Source organism: Dicentrarchus labrax, unplaced genomic scaffold, assembly GCF_905237075.1.
Source record: "Dicentrarchus labrax unplaced genomic scaffold, dlabrax2021, whole genome shotgun sequence".
NCBI classification, from domain to species: Eukaryota; Metazoa; Chordata; class Actinopteri; family Moronidae; genus Dicentrarchus; species Dicentrarchus labrax.
The window spans coordinates 17,323,101-17,350,625 of record NW_026136715.1 but is presented as its reverse complement, the minus strand read 5'-3'; the positions used below and the strand labels follow the sequence as shown (position 1 = coordinate 17,350,625).

Genomic DNA, 27,525 nt, shown 5'->3' with positions numbered 1-27,525 from the left:
CATATAAAAACACAGACTGGGCTGTATTCTTTTACTTGAAATTGATGCCTTTTTTATTTAGCTTTAATGTACAAAAACATGTCATTTTAATTTAAACATGTTATTCCTGGTTGCATTTGTTGCACACACTGCAGGAAATGCAGCCTTAGTGAAATGTAAGTACAATTATGCAAGTACTGCCCTTAAGTACAATTTTTAGATACTTTACTCTCATTTTATGTTACGTTCTACATTTTCAGAGGGAAATGTAATATATTAAAATATAGTATTTGACAGTTATATATTCTAGTTACTTTGTACATTAAAACGCCTGCACTCCTATTTTGTCCTCTGCTCAGGTCAAAGCTGTGTGGAACTAGAATTAAATAAGTTCACCAAAGTACATGAAATATTAAAATTGATATGTGATGTCAAGCACACAGTCTGCTCTCTTCCACACATTAATCAGAGGAGGTCTAATCAGACAGATAAGTGAAATCACCTGTGTGTTTACGTCATGGTCCAAACGCCAAATTTTTTCATGTCAAGCACCCCCACAATAGATGCACATTAGACCACGGAACTCCGATTTTATAAGATTTTGTCTCCTCTGAATAATTTTCTTTATTTTTATATTTCAAGATTTCAAGTCTTATAGTCAATCAATGGTCATCTAGGATCACTATAAATTACAATCAGTGAAAACGGCAAACCTTATTTCTTCCCTTGTTGTTCCAACATCAAAAAATGTAAATATCCTCGACACCAGCGGAGCTTCATGTGCTTTTGACTCAGCTTGGTCTCGGGCGGTGTTTGGCGCCATCTCGTGGTGGTTGATGGGAGGTACTCCACTGTTGCGTCGAAGTCGTCGAGGTCAACGCTACAGTTCAAAAGCGAAGTGCGAGCTCAGTAAATTCAATTACTCTGATATTTCCAGACAGAAGCGTTTATTAGAATAAACGTGTGTAATTTGTAGTCTCTTCCCAGTCAAATGTAATGCAACATAATGTTACACAAGTCAGTTTCATTCTCACTATGTTGCAACCAGGTATTCTCCATTAATGCTGCGCAGAAAATAACGAGGTCTGTGGCAGCAAAGTGAACCGACCTGGGTTCTTTTCAGGTCGCAGTGTCGGTACAGTCGCCTGGAGGTACAGTCTAATTTCTGCAGAGTCGACCTGGTGGATTTTGACATGACCCCGAAACGGCCGGAGCACTGATACTGCTGTGTTGTCGGTGACATTTGAGGTGAGCACAATGATGTTTTGTTAGTGCGCCTGATCAAATCTCACCATTGTCAGGACGCATAATCCTCCTGAGGGCCTGCAGGCGCTCTCTGCTTCCCTCTGAGGTGAGGATAAACCAGTAGGCGACAGGTACGACCATTTTAAATTGTATAATGGGAAACTAGACCAGTTCCTGGTGTTGTGAAACAATCGATTACTACATTTAAGAGCGGTTTTACTCGTTTTAAAGTTATTCGGCCTATGAATGCAAAGTATTCCTGGAAGAAAAGTGGAAAAGAGATGAAAAGGGCAAATTAAAACAGATTTTCATAGCATATAAATTCATATACACACGCGTTGACTCTTATGTTATACTGATACACATTTGATTAAAATGGACAGCAAAATTGATCCAATAGTTGATTTATAAATATAATGTTGTTAATATTTGCCTTATAATCATCAAGTTGAGGTCATAGATCTCACACCTTATGATTTATAATCAACTAGTTGGTTGCCAATTATAAGGTAACTATTATTATTTCTGATAACTGTAACAAAAGGACCAAGGAGTAGGATTAATTTAGACTCACGCCAGTGTTGGAGCACCATGTCATGGAGCAGTGATGTGCACCAACTAATTTATATTATACAGAGAAGTCCATTTATGAGCATCATTCTCCTAAATTTCAAATATTGAAATACAAGAAAAACTCATCTAATTTGTTTAATTGACATTTTCATTTGATGAACACACTTCATTCCCTCCCTGATACTGCAGCACATTTCCACTGAAGAAGAGAAAAACAATTACAGAAGCTGTATCACATCTTGTAAAGTCTACTTCTTCTAAAACAATGACTGCTAACTAAACTGGAGAGTGATGACTAATATATTTAAACTTAGTCAAGTTTTAATCATTCTTTTACACCTATATGCTGTGTAATTGAAGTACTTTTTCTCTCTCTTAGCAGTTAAGCCCTCCTGTAAAGAGTCTACATCAACCTGTGTGGCATTTGTCAATTGCTAAACAGTCTGGAGGCTTTCTAAACAGTCCCCAAAGTCCAAAATAGGAATCTTTGTCTACTGTTTTCTGTTTTTCTCCCCTTTACTTTACCATAATTAAGACTTTACACCCGTGTTTGACACATAAGATGCCACCAACCAAGGATGCTTGGTAACGGGACCATACACAAACTCCTCTCTGTTTAAACATCATGTCACTGAGCTGCTGCTGAATGTGTCTGTTTACTGGGCTTTGTTTAATTGACGCTGAATTGCCAGGGCTGACATGGTAAACAATTAGGGTGAAATTCTGTCGCATTAGCCACTGTGAAACAGCCCAAACAGATTCCAATCTTAACTCCAAGAACTGACTCATAAGAGCCTAATCCTGTTGATGGAAACAGAATCCCACCCGTGTCAAAACGGCCCGCTGCCCCAGGTGCAGTAGCCACACAGGCCCTGGCTTGTCTTCCTTTATCAGCTGATGAATTGAGAGGGCCCTCTTGGGCACACAGCCCAGGCTGTGGTTTGGCTAATTAGAGGGTCTGTTTTCTCATAAATATCTATAGTGATGAAAATTAGGCAAATAAAGGCTGTAGTTACAGCCTGTGAAAGTGTCACATGCAAATTCTGAATGTAGAGTGACTGTGTGAAGGAAAATCTGGGTCATGTGTGACTTTACAAATGCAGGAATTAACCAAATTTCATCTTTTAAGTAGAGTGATACCTCTAGCTTAATCTTTTATTGTGAAGAATCTACAAAACTCACCTGTTTTCATATTGTTAATTCACCAAACAGCACTGTCAGTGAGCAGGAAAATCTATCATGTGAGGTATTTTTATTCTAAATTAGCAATGGGACCCCATCATCGTTAATCAATACATTCAACTGCAATTAAGGCACATTAGGCATCTGTTAACTACAGTTTAACAGTTGATAATGAGATCAGGACTGATAGGTTATCTTGGTATCTTTCAGTGTCAGTGACATTTTGACAGCAAGGATGGTCCCGTAATCACATTGTCCTTACTAAGTCTTACTGATAGCTGTAAACAAAGGCTCAAGTCCTCCTCAGATAAGCTGTACTCCCTAATGTTCAAGCAGAAAATAAGCTGTGGTTTTATCCTAACATCTGTGCCATAATTTCAGCTACCCAAGAGTCTGAGCGTCTCCCAACACTCACCAGAATTCATTTGGTAAAGTAAAAAGTGTAAAGTTTAATTGTAATAGCAAAGTAAATTTACAAATTAGATCCACTATCCAATATCAGAAGCCAAGCAGTCACAGGAGAGGAGGTAATGATCACAAATGTAGCGAGACAAGAAGTCAAAATGTTTAAAAAAAAAAAAAACAAGTATATGGATGAACAGAAAATCTCAGCTCCATTTTCTTTTCCTTTCTTTTAACTACTTTACTTGTTCCAAAAATCAACTAAGAGGACTTTGGAGCTTGAAATGTTATATGTATTATACATTAACGTTTATAGATGGTTTAGAAGCTGAACTAATAACTTGGTTAATAAACCTTTATAAACCAGTAATAATGCATTAATAACAAACATGTTTGAGTTGAAAACTCATTTGATATATTCTATTTGTATATCCTCTGGTATAGCTTACATTATCTTTTTATTTAACTCTTTAATTCACCAGGAAGAGTTACCTTCTGGAAAAGAGCTGCATTGCATCCAAACCAAAATCCATAACAAGTTTCTAAACATGTACATTTCCAGATTTGCTGCCTTAATGTAATAAAGGAAGCCTTTATTAATGACTAATAATCACTACTATTTATAGTTGCAGACCTGATGGCTTGAGCCATTTTGAACAAAAACGCTGTGCTAATTAATCCATAAAGCCTAAATTACCTATTTATGGATAGGAATGTAACAATATATTCAAGACAGTTAAATTGTGATACAAATGTACGAAGATTCAAAGTAATTAGATAAAAATGTGATCGCAGTACTTTTTTTTTTTTTTTTTTTTTTAAGTATTTTTTTGGGGGTTTTATTGCCTTTAATTGATAGAGACAGCTGACGGTAGACAGGAAAGGGGGGCAGAGACGGGGGATAACACGCAGCAAAGGGCCGCAGGTCGGACTCGAACCCTGGGCCGCTGCAGCAAGGACTCAACCTCGGTACATGGGTCGCCAGCTCTACCCACTGAGCTGACCGGACGCCATGCAGTACTCTTTTTTAACAGCAGAGGGTGCTCTCTACTTCTGACTTTGCATGTACGACGTCCTACTGCGTCACTAGCTGTGTATGAAATATTAAAGAAAATATATTTAGTAGATTTCTGTCTGAGAAATATAGTGCAGTTTTCATTTGCCTTCAATCTCATTTTGTTAAAATAATCATGAGAAAATCGTATTGTGACTTGTATTGAACTGCGAGTTGAGTTTATTGTTATATCCCTAATTTTTAGGCTTTGAAAATCAGTTGGTTGTGGTATCTCCTTTTTTATATTTGTTATTATATTGTACTGTATATTTTAATCTCTATTTCACTGAGAGGTCTATTCTCAGTGTAGTGAACTGTTGGCTTCAGCTTTCCACATCATATTTCTCAAAGTCGCATATTGGACCACGACAGGCTTCCAAAGTAGTTGTGATTTTTTTTTTTTCTCTTAAACATGTGGCAAATTTGAGGCGAGCACCCTTCAGCAGATGAATACAAAAAACAACTCTGCACATATATTATTCTGCACAGGGAAGCTCAAATATCCATCTATACATTTGAAATAAAGCCATTAGTTACAACTTATAAATCCATTATGAAAATATTCCTTCTTAGAGAGTAGTCGATTTTCTTCTCTGAAGTAAACATTATTTGATTTTTTTCCCCTCTGTATTTCTGTCATTTAGGTTTAGATGAGTCACACGTCTCACATGGTGCAGCTACAGTCTCATCCCTTGATGATTCGGACTCCCCTGCAGTGTCTGGAAAGATTGCATGGAAAAGATTCAGATCCACTGTCACCCCATGACATCACACCGGAGAGGTATCAGCTGACTGACACGCACACGCCGCACAAACCGTATCAGCTGAGGTTGTGAATGTTGTTGGAGGTACTGCTGGATTTTGAGCTTCTTTATCACTTATTTGATTAAATTATATAGAATTATATGTATATATTTATATTATATAGATATCTTTTATTACAGATTTCAGTTATTATAATCAGTATTACAATATTAAAATTAAAAATACTGTGTAATCAGTTATGCAGTTCACTACTGGAGAGTCTATTTAAAGTTCTGAAACATTATGCCTCTGTTGGACATGGCTGCGTAAGAACATTGCGTGTATTACGTGATCAGAAGCATCGCTCTATATTTATCAAATCATGGGGCTTGCTGCGCTGCATGCTCGTGCAAAAGAACGCCCACCAAAGGACATACAACATGATGCTGCTGAGACTCCAGACCCCCTAACCCTTCACCTCCTGTAGACCAGGGTCACAGCTGAAGAAGCACAGGTAAGAAACCTGCATGGATATACAAGTACATATGCAGACAGCTAGAAATACAAAGACAATTAATACTTCCTGTTGTCATACTTATACTTTAAATTTATTTTGCAGTTTTAGCTTATTGTCTAGTTTTGAATTGCTTCCCTGAAAGAGATTTCCATTATATTATATTACGTCACATTGCTAAAAATGTTCTATTTCATTCTGTTATTTAGATATTTTTTACTATGCTGCAAAATAGTGTACAATTAAAATCAGTCTACTTGATTGCATAAATGTAGTCTGTATGTAGTTAGTAGCCTGTTGATTTGGTTATTGTTTGACAGCTTAGGGTTTGTTGGGGGTATGCTGCTTGCAGTTTTTTTGGCATTAATTAATTAATTAATTCTTAAAATCTAATCCAATTTAATTATCTTTTACTCATTTAGTAAATGAATGATTAAATGATTTAAGAAAATATGATACAAAAAATTCCTCAAAGAAATACAAATACTTATAAACAAATACCAGTAATTACTTGTGATATTTCAGGTTATATTGCACCCTCCATATCAAAATGGAAGACTTCGAATACAGTGTGGAGATCTGTGACCGTGACTGGGAATGCTTCTTTGAGGAGTGCGAGGAGTGTAACCTGCTTCCTCCTTCATTAGCAGGCGTGGATGACTCGGGAATGAGTGACATTGATGATACAGCATCCATTCTTGCTAAGAGGGTTCAGAAAGTCGACCCAACAGCAGGCTTTACAGAGGCTGACCGCCTCATCGACGGCCCCCCAGACTGTGAGGGCTCTCCTGTGGAGCATTACCTCGGCAAACACGGCGTCGGTGGAATGGAGAGCGTCCTGTCTGGCAGTGAGGAGGATATACACCTGCAGTCTGTCAATATATTCTTTGAACGGCTGAAAAATGTTACAGAGGCTGAGAGGCTTACTGACCCGAGCCAAGTGAGAGATGGAAAAAACAGAGAGGCAATACAGAAGGAGGAGTGGTGTAGTGATGGGCAACAAGCCAGCTGCACTACTTTGCCAAAAAACATCCCCAAGTTAAACTATCTGCCTGCCAGGGGTGAAACAGCAGTTGGCAAAGAGACCACAAAGCCTGTCAACACCATCAGCAACATAATGAAAACAGTGAAAAAAGACGAGCCTGGTTCCAACATTTCCCCTGAACCTGCAGTATTCATCATAGAGAGAGCCTGCACCGAAACCAGAGTAAATGAGGCAGCACAGCAGAGACAGTCGCATGAATCACCGAATGGGGTTGAAACAACAACTCACACTGACAAAACGATAAAGGTGGAAATTGGCACACCTCTGGATGACGTTAAGCAGGAAGACTTGCTGACAAGTCAGTTAATGCTTGGTAAAAAGTGCAGCACCGAATCACGGAGTAATGTAGAAATGGTCACAAATGTTAAATGGAAGGAAGACCCTAATGTTTTACAGTCAGATGTAACAAGCACAAACAAAACGGCGAGCCAAGAATTGTCTCCTTCTGGCTCTATCAGACGGAGGAGGAGGAAGAAGAGGCGACTCAGTGTTGAGCCAGCTGAGTGTGTGCATGGATATGAGAGACAGACTGACTCAGAGAAAGAGCTATATGCATGGAGAGGAGGAATCGGTCTGTGTGTATCCGAGGATACAAATTTATTTGATTTAAATGAACCACAGAAAAATGTTATGTCCTCTTTAACTACATATTCTGCCACCAGCAATCACCCAGTGAAGATATCTGCTCAGGACCTAAGAGTAAATGATCTTTCTCACTACAGTCCCCCATGTTACAGTCAATACCAATATTTACCAGAGAGCATAGACAGACAGGGAAGGTGTAAAGCAACAGGCTCGGCTGAAAATAATGCAACTTACAATCGGTCGGTAACCCCACTGAGTCAAAGTGATGATAGTGTAACGTTAGCACAAAATAACAGTGGTAATGTGGCAACAAATATACTGTCATTCAGCACATTACAGGTAGAAGAATCAACGGGACTGAATACACATCCTGTGTTGCCAGTTTCAATTACTGACAGTGTAACTGGTATATCAGACCTGACTACAGAAACAGCAAACTGTGGAAGAGAGGACACTCATGCAGAGAGTCTTCATCATCCTATAATTTGTGGTGAACATGAACAAAATCCAGAATCTTGTACAGCAGAGGTCACATCACTAACTCCCAGTATTTTACCAAGTGCAGAGTCAAATGATCCCGCAGTGGAAGTCATCCAAAAGGACAAACTATCCGCTGCTAAGTCAGTCCTGGCTGTAGAGGCTGGAACTCCTGGCAGAGACAACCGCACACTGTGTCAAAAAGAGGCTGAGCCCCAACAACAACTGGAATTTGAATGTCACTACACAGACCAATATAGCTCTACACTGGAAAAGACTCACTTTCCCCTGTCTACAAATCATATGAGCAGTTCTGACACTCACAACTCGGAGCCGAAGCAATTCAAAACTACAGCCAGTCCATTCTTAGAGGTGATTTCCACTGGAGAGGACTGTGCTGAATTACCATTAGATACCAGCAATTCATTGACGGATAAATGCTGTCTCTCTGGAAGTATTAATATTACAGCGGAGCAAACAAAACCTCCTCTGGCGCTTCACGCATTATCAGAATTTTATGTTTTGTCAGAGAAAAACACAACAGCTGAGAGAGCTGAATTAGCAGGATCACAAATAATGGCTCTTCATAGTGGGAATCCATATCTCTGTGGTGAAATTAATCGAACAGGCAAAAGTCGGAGAGAAACCAAAACGTCCATGTCTGAAGATTTACCAACAAGTCTTCCAGATGTTACACCAGTATCATCCTGCTGTACTCTGGACACAGAATCTGTCATGTCACTCTCAAATGAAAATATCACAGACGTGTCAGGGAGTTCTTGTATATCTGTCAGTCAGAATGACTTTAGAGGTCAAGGAGAAAAAACATCACTAATACTGGCAAAACATGAGGAAGGAGATGACACATTTGGACCCAAAAGCCAGTCTGACACAACAGATTCAAAATGTGATTCAGTGGTTGAAGCAGAAGATGCCATCACAGCATCTAAAGCAGGATGTGAACCTGAAAAGGCACCAGATGCAAAACATTCAGTGTTCGCTATGTCATCTTTTTGGAATGAGATGGAGAGGCTGACAATAAATGATATTCTGGGTTTACGAATGATCAGCAAAGCTACTCCTCCCAGCTCTCTCACACCTTTACAGGAAAGTGAGGAGACTGAGGTGTCTGATATGACGGATTCAGGCTTTTTTACTCAACTGGATGAGTCCAAGTTTGAACAAACCAATGATACATACAGTGATCCTAACTCTGTAGAACCGAGTTCAGGTTTAGGTACGACATTCAAGTCTTCCTCTTCAAGAGGTGTTATGTGGGAGAGTGAATCCACTCCAGTGAGTCTAGGTGCTGATATTTACACTGAGAACATGATGTTGACATCTGTTAGTAACATTTCCCAACCGGTCCTCCCTGGAAGTGCTCAAACATGCCTCCGAAAGATTTGTAAAAATGTAAGCGTGCACAATCTACATGCCCTGGAGACTATCAACTACACATGGAAAGGCCAAACTTTACAAACCTTAGACAAAGGAGGAGAATTCGAAAAAGTAAAAGAGTATTTCACTGATGGAGACAAGCAAGACAAAGACGTTGACTGTTTGGCTCCATCTTCGACCGACAGCTACAGAATCTCTCTCACAGATATATTTCAGTACCTCTTTGGTGGAATACAATCGAATCGAAGCCAACCAGACACAGATAACATAACCACCTGCTACATTGATGGAAATTCTGTCCCTGAAACTTATGATCATTTCTTCTCAGAGTTTGATACAGAAACCTTCTTCTACCCTCTCATCACAGCAGAAGATCAGGCCAAAGATGAGCTGGTTCCTATCTTTTCCTGCTCTCGCTCAGCTAATCTGCAGTTCCCTGAGGCTTATGATTACTTCTTTGCATCTTCTTCTTCTGATGAAGAATCTGATGAAGAAGATACCTGCGGCCCTGTGAGGGTGGTGAACAGGTTCAGCCGTACACCAAGCGCATCTAAGATTTCTGATGTTTATGAGAATTTCTTTACAGATGGCGACCTCAAACAGAATTTCTTTTGGAAAAACACACTCTCCTTCAGGAATTTTAGATTTACTGGATCTACAGTCCAGAAGGAGGCTCTCTCAAACACTCTTGTACCTGTGAAGCAAAGTGGCAGATCCCTTCGAAGGACAGTTCATCCCATAAATGCTCTGGGAAATCAAGATGTGATGTTTTCTGATCCACTTCTCTACCACCTGGAGGAAAGGATCTCCAGACAACTAGAGCAGCAGCCTTTCAGATACGGGGACTTAGAGATGGCTGTTTCAAATCCAAGTAAGTCCAGTTTCACACAATAGACTCAACGATGCTGATTCTGTATTCATCCATTCTTTATACCAATGAAGCCTGGGTTTGATTCCAACCTGCTGCCCTTTGCTGCATGTCGTCCGGCCTGCCCTCTCCCCCCTTTCCTGTCTATCTTCACCGACCCTATTAAATATAGGCCCAAAAAAAATATGAAAAAGAAAATTAAAATAAAAAGATTACAACTTACTGGAAAAGTTTGAATTGTGCTTTGCGCAGTCTCAAATGAAGGAATACCAAAAGTTGAAATGTGTTAGCAAACCAAAAATTTATTTATTTCAGTAGTCAACAGTTTATGTTGATTGTTACCATAGAAAGCTCTTCTTCAGTTTAACACTTTGGGCTTAAAAATAGTGTATAACTTGGTTAAAACTCTAGTTAGAGTCTAACAGATCAGACAGAGACAGTATCTTTGTGAAAACAAGCTAACGCAGATAGCTCTGACTCTTTAACTATAATAATAATTTAATTATATATACATAAGTCTTTCTTTGATAAAACCTGTACATTTTTCCCACTGCTGGATTTAAAAAAACATACATTGCTGATAATGTACCTACACCTCTTTCAGTTAAGCTCTGGGTTTTCCTCACATGTGGACAGTTGTAATGTAAGATATGTAATCCACTCAGTCAGCTGTTACAGTCATGACCGGGCCGGACTCTCTTACCTCAGCTGTCAGAAGACACTGACTGGACTGCACGAACGCCAAGAGGAATGGTTGTACGTGATAACTTGACTTCACTCAATGAGTGTTCTCTCTAAGCTGCCAGTAGAGCGCTCTTAATTTACACTGACAGGGAAGGGAAATGAAAATACCTCAACTTGAGTAGTCTTAACGTATATAAATCCCTCTTCTTATACTTCCAATGAGCTGAAATTAAGATAATAACTTACAACTTTTAATATAACATCTGAAGTTATCTTTAATATCAGTAGCGTCAAGCAGTCTTGTATGTTTGTGTAATGGTAATCTGTACAGTTGCTGGGACTTGACCGAGTCACAGTGTGACACAACAGGAAGTCCAACATCTTATCAACATATTATTGGGGGCTTGTGCTCAGCTGTTGGTGTGTTAGTGCCAATTATAATACCCTTGACCTCTCACTGCACTCCTGTGGATGGTTGTTGTAATTTTGTGAGACACACTAACTGATTCATGTTGTTATGTATAATATTCTGTCACTTTCTTTGAAGGGTTGGATGCCTCTCTCCTGCCTCTCAGACAGTCAGACATGTGCCTAGTTTGTATTGCATTTGCTTCGTGGGTGCTGAAGACTGCGAACCCACAAGTTGGAGATGCCTGGAAGGCTGGTATGTGTGTTAATATGTAGCAATAATGTACTTTATTATAACAGAAAATCTGCAAATGTTGCTTTTATTGATGTTTTTAAGACTGAAATTACAAAGCAGTTGCTTATTCTGTTTTTATTCATTTTACATTTGACTTAATTATATATTGAAATCAATTCATTTAACTTTTTATGGACTCTGACTGTTAATGATATTCTGAGACAGTGAAATATGTCTCCCAGTAAATATTGATGTAAAATCAACAAAGCACTGAAATAAAATAAACGCATGTACAAGTGAACTTCATATGGATAGATAAAGTGTAAACACGTTGACTCAGTTTTTATATGTATTTTCCCACAGTTCTGCTGGCGAATGTAAGTGCTCTGTCAGCCATCCGATACCTGCGTAAATACGTCAAGATAGAGGCAGCAGCTGGTGAAAAGAAACTTAATTACCCTGCCCTGACTGATTCTTGACAACTCTGCCTCTAAATACGTCACGACTAAAATGAAAAAAAATTCCAAGAGCACCTGATATGAGTCAGTGCAGGACCTCAGTCCTTTGAGGAATTTGTCAAATGTTTGATGTGCTGTTACATGTTTGCACTATATGCTTTATTAATCTTAAATTTTATTAATCTCTCTTTTGGTAGGTACCGGGAAATTGTTTAATTTAATAGCAGTTGTTTTGCTCCTTGCTAATTAAATTGTTAAACATTTTAATGTGTGAAAACATCAGTATGAAATATGAAACCACCACAGTCAAGATGGGACTTGTGTGTATTCATCAGAAAGAAGGCTTTAGACATTTGTAAATAAGGTTTCAGTATGTACAATAGGAAGATTAGGAGCAGGTTTACTCAGAGCTGTACAGAGTTTAGATGTAAGATGGACATGATAAATGGATTAACTTGAGGCACGTGAAGAGTTTAGGATGATGCTGTTTGAGCCTATTTGTTTCCATCACATTATATTTATTTGGCAGATGCTTTCATCTAAGGCGACTTAAGCATGTTAAATGTTTCCAATAACAATATTTGAACATATTTTAGAAAATAAGATCATATAAGTAACATGTGTTGGAATGTTTTCCAAAATTTAACAAAACACCTTTACAGTAGTATAATTTATTTGAGGGACTGTATTCTGTGCCAGTATCAGTTTTATATGTATGAAGGGCATTTTATTTTCATGATGGATCATTTATATATGACTGTACAGTATTTTGTCATACGGGTTGCTCTGTGAGCTCTTGGTGTCTTTCATTTTAACTACAGTAAACAGCATCTCGGAGATGTGTGCTGTGTCTTGTTATTCCAAAAGTATGCAGACCTTCTAATGAAACACTAGAGGGCAACATAAGCCCATGTAAGAACTTGGAGTATCACACTGAGCTGCAGTTTTCAAGTTATATAAAATACTTTTTTTCCACTGTCAAGATAATATCACATTTGTTTAAGGTATTAATTAATATAATACATTAATTCATTATAATACACATAAAATGTGTATTCAACATAAGATTAAGTGTTCACTGGAGAGAATTATACATATTGTTTCTCCAGCAAATGGCAATGTTGAGCTAAGCTGTTCTCATTATAACAGATTTGGCCCAAAAAAATACACGTAGTGGCATCATGCATGAACAACAACGTGTTTACTGGTGTTTGTTTCATTGATTTTTTTTCATGTCCAAATAAAATCTTGACAGTTATTTGATCTATTTCCCCTATTTCTAATTACTTTGCTGTAAAACAGCCAGTGTACTTACTTATACACGTATACTGTTCGTGTGTGTGTGTGTGTGTGTGTGTGTGTGTGTGTGTGTGTGTGTCTGTGTCTGTGTGTCTGTGTGTTCGTACTGAATTTTATACCACAGATTTAAACCTGCAGTAACTTTTTTTTTGGACCATTTGGGCCATTTTGGGCACAATTGCTTATTTACTGCTTATCCAGCAGTTATGCAACATTTTCATTCACTTGGATTTGTGTGTCTGGCCACCTGGCAAAGGCAGTCCAATATTCACTCTCTTTTAGTTCTGTTTTTGTTCTCTACAAACTCCTGAGGGAAGTATCTGGCTCTTTAATGCTTTATGTTCACTAGCTAGTTACTCACTTTATCTGCCGTTTAGTGCTGAGCAGGTGTGTTCAGTGGCAGAAAACTACACTGTGAGAGCAACGAGAGTGAACCAAAACAGTGTCGGGCCAAACAGCTAAGCTACATTGCTGTAAAGCTCCATAGAGAAGGCTGCCATAAGAGAATGATTAGAATAAGACAAAACAGAGTAAAACGTTTAACTTTTCCAGTTTTTATTTCCAAGTATAAATAAACACCTCAAACAAAAATGAAAAAAGGAAGCCACTCAGGGATCAGTACTCTGTAGTAGTGATAGTAATATTAGCACCTTTGAGGCAGTCAGTTGAAGCCACAAATATTTGCCTCGATAGTGTAACATGATAAAATAATAAATCTACAACATTTACAAAAATATACATCCTTTACTATAACAAGCCCTGATGGAATGCTTTTTATAGCTTCAGTTGGAAACAAAACAAAAATATACCAATCAGTAAACTGGACAGCATGTTAGAAAATACATTAAATATAAAAAAAATGGAGGTCCTTGCACTACATATTAAACCCTTAGTGCAATAATATAATACATAAATAAAATGAAAGCTACACAATATGTACACCGTGCTGTCTTCTCTCTTTAATGCTACATTTTAAACAAAGACAGTTGAAGTCACTTTCATAATGCTTTGTTGGTAGCCCGTTCCTCTTTATACCTACACTCATTCCTCTGCTTGACTACCCAACATGTAACAACAGTTCATGGGATTTGTTGGTTCATACTGTATGCAGCAGGAGCAACACAGGCTGTGCTCGTTGACTTTTATTATCTCTCTGATAGAGATCTGTTGTTTGCACACATCCAGACGAGTGCCGGGCTATTGTTTTGTTTTATGACCATCTCTGCTGGGTTTCCATGGCACCAAGGCCTGTGGCCCCAAAGTCTAATCCTGTCCAGTGTGTCGAAATTCCAGACGTTGGCTGAATCATTCCAGTATCACTGTCATACTCCCAAATGTTGTCATAGTCCATTTCCTGGTCATCTGGCTCTGTGGGTTCAAGGTACGAGTGGTGATCTATAGGAGCGAGAGAAGATTCCCAGGCTTTTAGTTTCAAACAATGAAAGACAAACGTCGCCCTGACTGAATAAACTTGGACACAGTCCAACATGCTTATGGTGTGATTGGCCTTGTACCAACATATTATCTAACTGTAAAACCAGTAGTGTAACATGCCACTACCACACCAGCCTTTATTTGCTATTTATATTCTGTTTCTCATACTACAGAAACATGCAGCCTGCCACATGAAATAATCTGGTTATAATGTTAGAATCAATCTGTAAATCTAAGTGAAATACAATTATCAGGTAAATTCTAGTTGTTCTTTCCATTTTGATAAAACACCCTGTAGATAAGTGTGTAACCATGCCCAGTTGTGTGCTGTCAGTCACAGTGCAGGAGTAAGTCTGTGAAACAGTGTTCTCTTACACCACATGGGACATCTGCACAAATAGCATTTAGAGCTGCACTAAGCTCCATTTCATTGACACATTTGTGCATTTCCTGCACTTTCAATTCTGTAACCTTTAACCTTCTGTTTACCTGGTGACAGACCCAAGAGTTCAATAAATCCAAAGTGCATTTAGTGTTTAATTTAAGGTGTAATGGAGTGTAAGCAATGTTCTGTGTCCTTTGGAGGTAGTATGGAAGGCGGCTGACAGTGTTGACTTTCATAACTCACACTTAAGGAAATATGATGCTGCGTTGTTATAGCTACAGTGCTATAGTGCTCATTGTTTTTCAGAAATATGCTTCTTAATTAGACCCGTCTTTTTGTTCTTGTTTGACAAGATGAAAAATATTTTTTTGTCAGTACTGGAAGCATATAATTATTTATTATAAACTGTCAAACATACTTGAACTCTGAGTCTACACCCAGGCACATTATACATAAACAAAAGATGGTTTCATCAGGTTTTTGATTGCATGCCTTCAGTTCTTACCTGGTGAGTAACCATAAGGCATCTGAGGGGTGTTCCTCACAGAGCTCAACGGGAGGAGAATCTATCAACAGATGTGAAAACAAAAGAAAGTTATTTTCCTGTGATCAACTATAACAAAACATTCTCATGTTTCCAGAAATATCTGTTTCATCTGTGACATCTGTTAAAATATTACCTGCAGAACAAGTATATACACACGCGCTCTGCTAACATACAGCGTGCCATCGTTTTGCACTTTGTTCCTCAGCATTCCAGACACCGGAGTGTCCTGGGAGAGGAGTATCTCTGTGTTTCTCACCTGCTCTTGCAGTTGGCCGGGCGCAGGAAGCAGCTTTAACCTCGACACAGCCTCGGCTCTCTGATCTGCTTGGCTTTGAGGCGTCTCCATCTCCAGGCCCAGAGCCTGTCCCTGGGAGTTGGTTAGGACCAGGCTTCTCCTGCAGCGCTTGCCGAAGGGAGGGGTGCGGAGCTGGAAGGTGGAGGGTAGAAGCTGGGGGCCCTGATGCTGCTGCTGATGGTGGTGCTGCTGCTGCTGGTGGTGGTGGTACTGAATCGGCTCTTGCCAGCTCTGCTGCTAAAGGACAGAGGGAGAAATGTCAGATTAGGGCAACTAGAAGCATGTAAAGCATGAGTTTAGGTGATTTTCATCAAGTATAATTTTACCTGGTAGTCAAATAGATCTTTGGTCAAAAAGGGTAAAACTGCAATGAATAAACTTTAGTAAAAATAATTCCTGTTCTTCTTTTTAATCAAATGTAACTGAGCTGGTTTGAGATGATTTAACCCAGATTAGTGTGACGAGTCTTTTACGAATTTAGATTTAGAGGTGGAAACACTTTCTGCAATCTATTAGACTCTGCAGGTTGAAGATGACAGATGGCCTCTGATCTTTCTTATTTTTTCACTGAACATGAGCGTGTGAGTGTGTTTGCACTGCTTGATATCAAACAGGCTGCGCTGGTGTAAATTGAACCTATGGATCCAGTATCGGTGACCCACTTACCACTGGCCTGGCCTCATCCAGGGAGTAGATTTCGGGGCTGCAGGGCTCATCGTACAGGGGTGACAACGGTTGTCGGGGGGCGCACATGTCCGAGTGGCGCTGGGGGGTGTTCAGGGAGTAGCTCAGGGATGTCTGAGGGGTGCTCCAGCTGTTAGACTGATCACAAAAGATTCAAACAGATTCAGGAGTTAGTTTAAAACGCCAAGTGATGAGAGAAAAATCAATTGCAGATTTACTCTATTTGTCTATCTGTTTTTCTCTCTGCACTTTAGGATCAGATTACCAAGTATGGGTTTTGGCCTAATGCCAGTCATGATATGCAGCAGTGCTGGTGTGACAACAATCTGTTCTCTCACAAATCAGCTTTTAGCTGTCAAATGTTAAAACTACACTCTTAACTGACATAGTAATGTAGGGATACCCTCTAGTAAATGTTTTCTGGTGGCTTAAGTTTTGTTTATGAACTATAATAGAGCTTTCATTCCTTGCACCATCAAATGCCCCTATTACCCAATTTGTTAACACCATACATTATAACCCCTCTCAGTTGGCTTGGTGTGTCTATTTTAGTTACTGCACAGATGACATGTAAAATAAGTCAACAGTCTCGAAGGGAATATTCAGTTATCAAGTTGGACGCCAGACTGAATTACCTTGACAAGCGGGGCTTTCTCGAGCCGCTGTGGACTGGCACGATGCTGGGCAGAGTAGGGCGTGCTGTAGATCTGAGACAGCACTGAGCTCTCGGCAGGCTGGAGGTAGGAGCCACGCTGTGGGGAGGAGTAGCGCAGTGACAAAGGTCGTAGGTCACGCTCTGGCCTGGTGTGGGAAGACACGCTGTTGGTCCTGCTGCCCAGACGGGCTGTCTCAGTCGAGGAGGGACGACTGGAGCTGTACTGTAGGGACAACAAACACACCCAGGGCAAAAGTCAGCCAAGAGTTGTGGCTTTACAACAACCACTGAGTCCTAGTAGAACAAACATTAAAAAACAGTTTCTCCTCTGTTCAGCATTAGTTTCCTACATCATTTTGTGTTTTTTAGTAAATGCAGTTTTCTGAGTTTGAGAGAAAATGGTCTCCATAAATTAAAATGAGAGAGTGGTGGTTCATGGTCAGAAGCTGAACAACAACATGTCTTCTGGGGCACTGAGCCCTCACCACTTTAAGCTAATTGGATGGGTAGTCGGCCTACCCTCTCCTGGGGGAGTTTGGTCAAAAGTCCTGATAATGCAGAGTGCTTCAGTACTTTTTAAATAGACTGAAGCTAACAAGCAAACTTTTCTCTGCTGAATCAGCATGTACTGTAACTATTCCCAACATCCCAAAGTTGTTTTTATGGGTGGATGTTATTTTTGACTTTGTTATGATTTTTTAAACTGGAAGGCCTGACGGTCATCACCTGAGCCATTGTAACAGGAGCCGTCTCTAGACCTCTCTTAATAATTAACTTTGTAAAAGAAAGGTGTTGCTGCTCAGCTCCACCAAAACAAACAGAGCTATTTTAGCAATGTACAGGGTTACTCCTACCACATTTTTATCTGGGCAAATATTGTAGTGTTTGCTTCAGTTTATTAGCTCAAGAATACTTGAACTTGAGAAGTAGCACACAGCTGACTTACACAGAGGGGTTCAGAGTATCCTGGCGAGAGAGGGTTGTCTTCATGAATGGGTAACTGCAGGTTACGTCCACTGGGTGACTGTCTGAATTTAAGAGACTCACTTCGTCCTTGACTGTTTCCACTCCACCTGTCAAACTGTGGAGCCTAGAGATTATAGGACAAAAAAAATATATTACAAATTAAAATATTTGATTAAGAGCAAATTTTGTCTTTGTTAATCAGACTGTTGACTTAGTAGCAGCTGTAGTAGTTGTAAATCATTTCATAGGCCTGATAAATGTTAATTTACAAAAGAGGCAAGGCCATGTCTCCTGTCTCCTTTATCATTTTTCCTCATATTTCAGTTCACTCCACCCGCAGGTTCACAAAGCAGGTGGAGATATATACACTCGATAGTTATGGATCAGCTGCAGCTATGAATAGTGTAATTGTTTTTTAAAGGAAGGAGGGCGGGCCTCACCTCTCTGTGCGTCGGGGTGTAGATGATGTCATACACGGGGGGCGGGGGGGTGAGAACGGGCACATCAGCAGCTTTGAAATGCTGGATCCAGTCGCAGAACTCGCTCCTATCCAGACACGACACGACTATGGGGTTGATCAGCTTCCCTGGGAAGAGAGCAGGGGGAGGACAAAGCCTGTCATTCGGTCCATTCACTCAATGGAATGTGCTATAGTCAGATTGTCATTCTGGGGATAAAACCAGCTCATTCATGGAGGGTTACACACTGTGACGCTAATGGAGTCATGGAAAAGGCCACTTAGGGTAAAACATGCATAAGAATGTACACTCATTAAAATCCCTTTAACATGTATTTTTAAATGCCAGTGTGCTAAAGAGACTGCAGTAGAGCAGCTCACTGATTCTGTGTATTTACCTTCAATCATAAATGTGTTGGGCTTGACATCTTGGCAGGGTGTGGTCACAGAAATCATGTTGAGTGGAAGTTTCCCCTGTAATCATAATGACTTGTTAACACAAACTCTGCATATGCTGTATACACAGCTCAGGATATGATTAAGATGAAGAGTAAAAGGTCAGTGAGGCCAATGGTACCTTATAGAAGAGCCCGTCATCCTCTTCTGATAGGATGATCAGCGTTGCTGGATACATTACTAGTAGTCTGTCACTCTGTTCCTGTGGACACAAGATTATAGCTGCTTGTGAGCTTTATGTGTATATAGTTGTGTTTCACTGAATAATACTACTGTCATTTATGAATAATATCTGTTAACCATTGTCTATATTTTGCTTGCATTTTCCCTTCATAATTCTTTCACTGTAAATTAAACCTTGTGACTTTAAAAGTCATATTAATTAGAAAACAAAATGAAAGATTATTTTCTTCTGGAGACGTCATTTTCTCCCATTGTGTGCAAAGGGAAAGGAAAATTATTTGGTACAATAAAGTAAAAAAGAAACTTAGAGTAAATCAAATTAAAGCTTCATTCATCTATCTCTGGAATTTTTTAAAGTTTTGATGTGGTACAGGAAAGAATGACACCAAATACTTCAGAGGATAAGAAAACAATCCCTGATAACTCCAGTTATTCTGACTGTGTGAAGATAAGACTATGAATACAAAGCACAGAGGCAGCTGTGAGACCTGGTGCAAACATTAAAAAAACACCAGCATTATCCTTTAATGATGTGCTGAGGGGCACAGTTTAAATCCCAGTAGTGATCTTCAGTCAAACCAGTTAGGGGGGCATTTAAAGGTGCGGCAGACTGAGAGTTTATGTTTCCTCTCCCTCTCGGAGGGTGTGTCCGGACAGACAGCTGACATTCCAGCTGTGAGGTGAGTCGAGTCACTGCGTGAGCTGGGCAAATGCCTCTCACACACCCAGGCCCTAAATCTCACACACTTCAAAAAGGGCTGCCGCGATTTCCCACAGAGAATTATATACTGATATCCATGCAAGCCGTGTCATGACCACTGTTTTTATTGGCTGCTATGTGATGCTGCATCAGCGTTATTTATTTGTGCTCATGTCTGACTTGGTTAGCAAGGAGTCGTACATGTTTCATCAGTTGGTTGCAGGTGCCAGACACTGTGTTATGCCTTGACAGGAAAATAAACATAATAGAAAACAAGTATATCTGCAGGAGAGGTATCATTTGCCTAAATGTAGACTCCACCCTTTCCCTCACTCCTTACATTGTGTTGAGGTAATGTGTTGCGCAATTCAAAAACTATGTGAGTCACCTGGATTTAGAGCTGATATGACCCTGCTTGTATTCATTGTGTGAAAAATTCCCAGAGTTTGAAAACATGTACAGTATGTACCATGAGTAACTGTCTGATCTACTGTATATGTCCATTATTAGGCAAGAGCAGATATAGTATGTTTTACTTCTGTGTGACCATTTATAGTAATTAAATCTTGATAAGCAGCAGTGATGGCGTACCTGACAGGGCAGGTGCTGCAGTCGGACTTTAGTGACGTAGGTGATGGTGCCCAGGCTGTCCCGCTGAGAGCCCTCCCACTCGTAGATGGGCTCTCTGTTGATGGAGTTCCTCAGCTCCTCTCTGCCTTCAGGAGTCTTGTCCTGCTTTAGCTACAGGGGGTACACAGGAAATAATCATCAGCATAAAAACAAACAAAGTAAATATAAAAAGAGCTCCTTGAGCAACATGTTGACTTGGATTTCTTTCTCAGAATGTCACTCTTGTTTGTTCATCTTAAAGTCTCCTAACCCAAGGCTTATAAGAGCATTATCATTCCGTTATTTTCTTCTGTCGTGACACATCTAAGTTCATGTGTTTCATCAGTCGTTTCCCCACCTGTGGGTGTGGAGTCAGCACTTTAACCCTTTACAGATGTGATGCAGTCGAGGCCGCTCCCTAGTATCCAGGCCTCAGGGAGAGCCAGCAGTGACCTACTTGACTCAACAAATCTACACACTCACACACACCCTGTTTTGAAGTGGTGGTTGAAGCCAAAGCATTTCCTGGCAAAGTCACCAGGTGGATTAAAAGATGACCACAGTCATATGCTGGTTTGAATTTAGAAAAAAGGCATGTTATTCTTGGCTGCATCACAAGAGCCAGTTTTTATGCAGCCTGATAAAATGTAACAAAGGATCTGTGGAGCATGTTGGCATCTAAAGTGTGAGTGTTGTTGAACTTACTTTCACTCTGGTGTAGTTTTCAGGTGCAATCGCAGTGCCTCCGTTGGCCTCAATATTTTCTTTAAGCAGGCCAAACCATAGGTCCAGTTCTTCTTGGTTGGCACAGTAGACAATGATGGGGTTAAGGCTGACACCTGCAGGGTGCAAAGGTCACAAGGTCAAAAAAGGGAAAGTTCACTGAGGCTCCTCTTTCTTAGACTTTTTCAGAAAGCTTTCTTCCAGGGTGCTCAATCATTGACAGCGTTCACAATCTGCTTCCCTGGCTGTTTAGAGCATGTTATGCAATAAATGCTAACACATGTACAAGATGGTAAACCACATGTAAGATCTCCCTTGACCTGCTTCTTTTGGCATTTTTATAAGTCATAGCTTACTCACCCTCCCACACACCGCTTACCCAGGAGGAATGGACAGGACCTGGGATAAAAGAGCTGGAATCTCCCTCTATCTCTCAGTCCCACACATACCAGAGATAACCAGCAGAGATAGCCTATTTCATTCCAGCCCCATGGCTTTGTACTGTAATTGTCGGGAACCATAGCCCACTGACAGCTCCATAATAAGCGGCCACTCTCTTTATCCCAGTTCTTAGTTGACCATTATTTATTGACCGTAGCACTGCCCTGAAAAGTTTAGTTTTTCTACATTTTAAGCAAGATGAGTGAATGTGAAATGTCCTGGGACTGGCAACACAAGACTTCCTGTCTGTTAAACTTTCAGTTTACGGCGGCCATTAGTTATTGTTGAAAGTCATTAACTCTCATTATGTTACTTTCACAGCCACATTAATTCAAAATGTGTGAAGGCTTCCTTGAAATATTTATAGACCACCTCATGCTGTCTATGCTTCGTCACTCTTTAACTCACACACACCACTTTACGCTAAAGTTGATTCATATTTTCTGCTCAGTGAGAGGAAGACTCGGGTCTCACGGAGGTCTCTACATCAGATCTCTCACTTGACTCAGAATTCCGTCATGCTTCCTCTACATGTTTCCTGTCAGTGATGCCTCCCATAAGGTAAATAAAGGTTGAAACTGAACTGAAATACAGTCCCTCAAAATAACAAGCTTGATCCGGGAAATTGCAAAGTCAAATATGAGAAAGCAACAGCAAAGAGTGTCAGTATTATGACAGCAGGGATGTTTAAGATTTCAGTTAGATAGTGATGATAAAGAAATATAAACACAGAAACCTTAAACTCTTCATTACTGGGACTGACTCTTCACATGTTATTCACGTGGATATATTTTTAATTCAATAGTTTTAATCCCTGACTTCCCAGGAGAGGACCAAAGCCATCCAGTCACTTTAGCGGCTTATTTCTACTTCATGAAAAGACATCAGGTTTCACTCGTTTTTGTCCATTCTGACTCAAAAGCTAAGTGGCTTTTCTACCAGACATTAACCTGAGCAGTTGTTGGAATGTGCCATAGATTACGTGAAGTGACAAGGCTAAGAGCGGTAGCTGGGCTTTTCTGCACGACAGCTGGGCTGACTCAAGTGCACCTGTTGTCTAACAAGCAGGGCCTTTAAGGCCGGTTTGGCCCTCTGACCAAGGGTGAAGGGGGCCCAGCTCTAGTTAGTCTTGGGGTTGAGTGGAGGTGAAGAGGGTCGCGGCACCTTTGAATCACTGGAATGTGACAACTTAGGAAATGCTGCAGCTTGAAAATAGCATGTGGTTTCTTGCTGTATTTTAAGTGGGGAGAATTTTTACTTTGATCCATAACTGATACACAAAGACACAAATACAGCAGACCACCAGCAGGGGTAAAAAAAAACAAAAAAACAACTGTGACAAATAGGGAGTTAAATATGAGCCAAAGACCAAGACTCTCTTTTCCTTTTTTGAAATTTGAAGTCAGACACTGGTTCGTGAACATCCTGCTGGATTAGCTGGTTCCAGTCTGGGTGATTGATGAACTAAATTCAACACAACCAATAAAGCTCAAAAGAGATGACAACATTCCAGGGCTCGGTGCCAGCATCTCTAGTGGAGTCGAAACTTACCGTTTATTTGAAAGGCGTATTCCTGGGGTTGGCTGTGGTTGCAGTTCTGTTGCAGGTTGCAGATGGTGAGTTCTTTCAACGGAAGAGTTCCCTGCACACAAAACAACAAAAAAGCTCTATCACGCTTCTTTGGACAAAAAAACATTTTCTCATTCCCACACTAAAAGCATTCTCTGCAACCTTTCCCTTTGCTGCCCTATTTGAGCTCTAAATCTTAACAAAGAAATTAATCACCATGCTGCTGAGGTCAGCCTTGTAAATGGATGATGTATTCATGTCTGCCTTGTATTTGCCGTCATCTATATTCTGACTAATACATTATACAGGTGCTAAGCTGTGCGTTTTTGACGTAGGAGTTGAGCTTTCGGCAGACACAGTAAACGATGATTAATGGCTGCTCAAACTTTATGAGACAGGTGAAGAAGCACAATCATACTTTCTGTTTACCAACATGCTTCTGGTTGACAGGATACGCATGTCAAAAGGTATGATGACATAACATAAAACTATGCCCCATAGGAGTTTTAAAACTCTAAAAATCAAACCTGAAATATTAACTGATATTAGCCGTGAACCATGGATTTGAAGGAAGGATTGTGTGTAATACTGCCTGAGTTGAAATGAAACTCACCTGGTATGTCAGTCCGGTTGTGTTGTTGGAGACAAAATGAAGGTGTGTCTGGAAGAGATCCAGGTAGCAGTCATGTACATCCTGCAGAGACGATGAGTACGATGAGTTAATTGGCGTTACAATGTTGACAAAAATATTCATGTCTGTGAGAATTAATGTTTTAAAAAACTACAACCCTTATATTACAGTGTTTTAAAAATGTACATGCAGTTTAAGCAGCTTTTAATTCTAATCAAATGGTACAGTGGCTAATTTAAAAGATTGGCACACTTTTAATTAGAAAACAAATCTGTAAAATCTGTCCTGTTTAGTGTTGATGGAATTGAACCTTGCATGCACAAAGGCACTTGTACTCTGATGTATATTCTGAGACTTGCCTCTGAGGAGGAAAGAGTCGTATATGACAGTTTAATTATCCCTATAAGATTAATTATTCTTTAAATCCCAGCCAGGGGTTATGTCTGTTTATTTATTTCACATTGGAACATCTTGTTCTTGTATCGTCTGCTGATTCACAGAGCACCTACAGGAAACGTTATGATTTAGTAGATTGTACGTAAGGATTATCAAAAATGTTGGAATTTCTTCACTGACCACAAGCGTCTCTTGTCTTCAATGGTTCATTGGCTGAATGACTCTCTGTCAACACTTAGGTAAAAGTTGTTTCCTTCCTTTGTAATATTACTTTATGTTATAATACAATGTGTTCTTTTGCTGCCATGACGGCATTCACTCAATTAATCTTTTCTCTCTACATTTTGACGTCTGTTGTGTCACAGCTCTGACAAACTGTAGTTCCCACAGTGAGGAGCCGGTGTGTCTTCTATCAGTCTCTGGGATCAGGGAAACTCTCTCTACCCTGAGGTTTTCTCTCAGAGATGTTTCACAATCGTAGCAGAAGCAAGCATGTCCAAACACAGGCTGCAGTCCGCTTTGTGCAAAAATGATTGGATTATTCGCAGCCAGCCACCACGTCAATGCCAGTAGCAAGTCTCAGTGTGTTTGGTGGCCGCAGAGCAACATCCTGTTACTCTCCGCCTGTTTTTTTTATTTTGTTAACTCACAGGGTTCACATGATGACTGGCATGATGTGTCATTGTAGGCTTGCTCTTTGTTTAAGACCTCATTGACCACAATAGAGATTGGACGGAATTAGCTTTGTTTTCTTCTGTTGTTGCTTTCCTGACATTTCAACATAGAGTCATTAAAAAGTTATTTTTTTCCCCTCACCTGGCAGTGCAGGAAGCGGAAACGAACTTTGGAGCTGTGAATCATCCGTCCATAATTCTTCACATTGATGCTGCTCTTCTTCCAGCCACTGGCCGGGTCATAGGGAGGATCCCATTTTATATTCTCTATCGTCTGCAGATCTTTATGGGACATTTCCTGCAACCAGTTGTAATATTGGTGAAGTATAGATATGACACAAATAAACCAGTGAGACCGGCTGTTTAAATCAATCAGCAATGAAAATGTAATTGCACACGGTTTGACATGTATAGGAGAACAGGAGTTGTGTTTGTTGTGAAGATGATTAGGATTTATGTTATCGCTATCTCCTATTAGTTCATGGAGAATCTTACCTTCCTTGGGGTGACAGTGCACAGGATATTGATGATGCTGTTGGACTTCTCTTGCCCCTCTTGGGGATTCTTCTTGCGAAACAAGCGACTGCTGCTCGAGAAAGAGGAAAACACGTGTTAAAACTCCCTCTCCAATATTTACCATCTCTTCTGTGTTTGCTGTTCAGTTAACTTCCCAACTGCAGTGTAAACAAGGAACATTTCCTGTTCATGGGAGTTCACTATCATCAGATGGAGAGTTGACCTAAATACAAGAGTCTTAACTCTAATTTGCATTTCAAATTTTGGTTCAGTGTCTTATTTCTCTGTTTTCCCCTTTTTTCCACAGTTACCAAGTCATACACTGAATCTTGAACCACTGCTAGAGTTAAATTTTCACAACAGATTAATGACTTTATGATTTGTGTCTCAAGTCATATAAATTAACCCTTTCTTTGTCCCCATTCCATCAATGCCAGCCATTTAAATCATAAGAACAATCAGGTCTTGTGTTTCTGACAGCAAGGATATGCATAGGAAAATCAGCACTCAATGTCCCTCTTTGTTTTGCATGACCCTCATCAGTTACCATTAGTGTCACATCTTTATGAGGAAGCTCCCTCACTGCAATGATAACGCTTGGAGACTGCTTTTATAATCTCAGCTGGTAGGTTATCTGTTTATCTGCACATATGTGTGCCAGTGTCCTCCGTGCAACAACGCAGGCTTTTGTCTGCATGGTGGGAATCAAGGTCTGTCTAATCAGGAAGTCCATGTGCAGCATCAATCATTGATTAGTGTTTAGTGAGTGACACTATTCCACTACATACATTTACAATGTATTCATACACAGAGTAAAATATGATAACCGTGCACACTGATGTAATTTGCAGTTCCAAAGTGAAAGAGGAATGTAGATAATAGACAGGTAGTGGATTTGCACACCCTGCATTCTCCAAGTCACTGCTGTGGCATTCAACTGCTACTCACTCCTCTTCTCTGTGGGGAATACCTGAGCCTGGCCTGATTCGCCAACACAAAGAGCAAGCAGGGAACACAGGAAACAAGAACACTGAATGTATTGTCCATGCTGAACCATCGACTCAACTTGGAAGGTGTATCAGTGTTCAAGCTTGAACCGTTGGGTTTTTGAAACCCAGCGTTTTTTTCTTTCTTTTTTTTTTTGCCCTGCCTCTGGTTTTATTTGAAAACCAAGAGCTACATGGCACAACCAGACCCTGACTCATCACACAGCACAGGGGGACACGACTGGAGCAGAGGCTAATTAGTATCAGATGTGGTGGTCCAGCAGAGTGAGGGTAATATGCCCAGGCAAATAAACTTGGAGGACTAAAGAAAACCAGATAGTATAGCAAATATATCCCATTAATGTCAGTCAGTTCTTGTATTCATGTTCTAAAATTTCAGGTCAGATCACTACGAGCTATTAACTTATATATCATGTGTCATTTATTATCTGTAATTAACTATAATTGCCCACATGTGATCATGATAATGAATGGGGTCAGGTCCTGATTTTGGAGGGAAACCAGATTCACTGACAGCTGGCAGATCATCTTCACAGAGATGCAAAGAGGAGGCAAATGGTAACTGGATCATTGACACCGTTGACCAGACGGGCACCACTCAGGCATGACTCGGGGACTATCCTGTATTACCATATGATCCTGACCCTGGCCTCACAAAATTCACAACCTCTGTTTCACCCCACTTCTCAAACCCCGAAAAATACCAAGAATTCCTTCCAGCTGAAACGCAGAGTCTAAAATAACAAACGTCAGTCAAGGGCATGACATGTGCTCTGTCTAGACCCAACGCACTGACACAAGAACAGTAAGAATACCTGGCCAAGTTGTATTGTTCTTACCTGTTTCTGCGTATGAAACTCTTGCTGGAGAATCTGAAGTTGTGCTGGGGGACACATGACATGCTGCTCCCCATGCTGCTGTAGTCTGTGGGGCTTTACGCTGCTCTGAAGACAAACTGTACTCCTCCTGTGATGGATGAGTGTAATCCAAGAGTGTAGTGTGCTCCCTGCTGAAGTCAGACTTGTACTGAGGGAGAAGTGGGCAGGG

At 40.2% G+C, this 27,525-nt stretch overlaps 2 protein-coding genes and 1 long non-coding RNA gene across 5 annotated transcripts; 2 read left to right on the top strand and 1 right to left on the bottom strand.

Moving 5' to 3' along the window:
* The first annotated feature begins 1,057 nt into the window (after nucleotides 1-1,057).
* LOC127377531 (uncharacterized) lies at nucleotides 1,058-15,789 on the top strand. Its single transcript, XR_007887703.1, has 3 exons — nucleotides 1,058-1,227; nucleotides 5,080-5,216; nucleotides 15,722-15,789. It is a non-coding gene; the product is annotated as an uncharacterized LOC127377531 (long non-coding RNA).
* On the top strand, nucleotides 5,401-12,690 carry LOC127377528 (PPARGC1 and ESRR induced regulator, muscle 1). 2 transcript variants are annotated; one of them, XM_051425494.1, is made up of 4 exons: nucleotides 5,401-5,693; nucleotides 6,344-10,069; nucleotides 11,298-11,414; nucleotides 11,757-12,690. In XM_051425494.1, exons 2-4 carry the CDS (start codon nucleotides 6,361-6,363, stop codon nucleotides 11,870-11,872), a joined length of 3,942 nt encoding a protein of 1,313 aa, XP_051281454.1. In that variant the 5' UTR covers nucleotides 5,401-5,693; nucleotides 6,344-6,360; the 3' UTR covers nucleotides 11,873-12,690. The 2 variants fall into 2 exon arrangements, with proteins under 2 accessions (XP_051281454.1, XP_051281453.1); XM_051425493.1 differs by having other exon boundaries at nucleotides 6,219-10,069.
* Nucleotides 13,689-27,515, bottom strand: plekhn1 (pleckstrin homology domain containing, family N member 1). 2 transcript variants are annotated; one of them, XM_051425495.1, is made up of 16 exons: nucleotides 27,318-27,515; nucleotides 25,451-25,541; nucleotides 25,098-25,253; nucleotides 23,868-23,948; nucleotides 23,237-23,327; nucleotides 21,227-21,360; nucleotides 20,504-20,653; nucleotides 19,151-19,231; nucleotides 18,972-19,047; nucleotides 18,557-18,702; nucleotides 18,097-18,240; nucleotides 17,131-17,373; nucleotides 16,478-16,633; nucleotides 15,773-16,048; nucleotides 15,475-15,535; nucleotides 13,689-14,545 (listed from the first exon to the last, which is right to left on the bottom strand). In XM_051425495.1, the coding sequence occupies exons 1-16, from the start codon at nucleotides 27,389-27,391 to the stop codon at nucleotides 14,361-14,363; spliced, it is 2,145 nt and encodes a 714-aa protein (XP_051281455.1). In that variant the 5' UTR covers nucleotides 27,392-27,515; the 3' UTR covers nucleotides 13,689-14,360. The 2 variants fall into 2 exon arrangements, with proteins under 2 accessions (XP_051281455.1, XP_051281456.1); XM_051425496.1 differs by having other exon boundaries at nucleotides 15,773-16,045.
* Nucleotides 27,516-27,525: the final 10 nt, after the last annotated feature.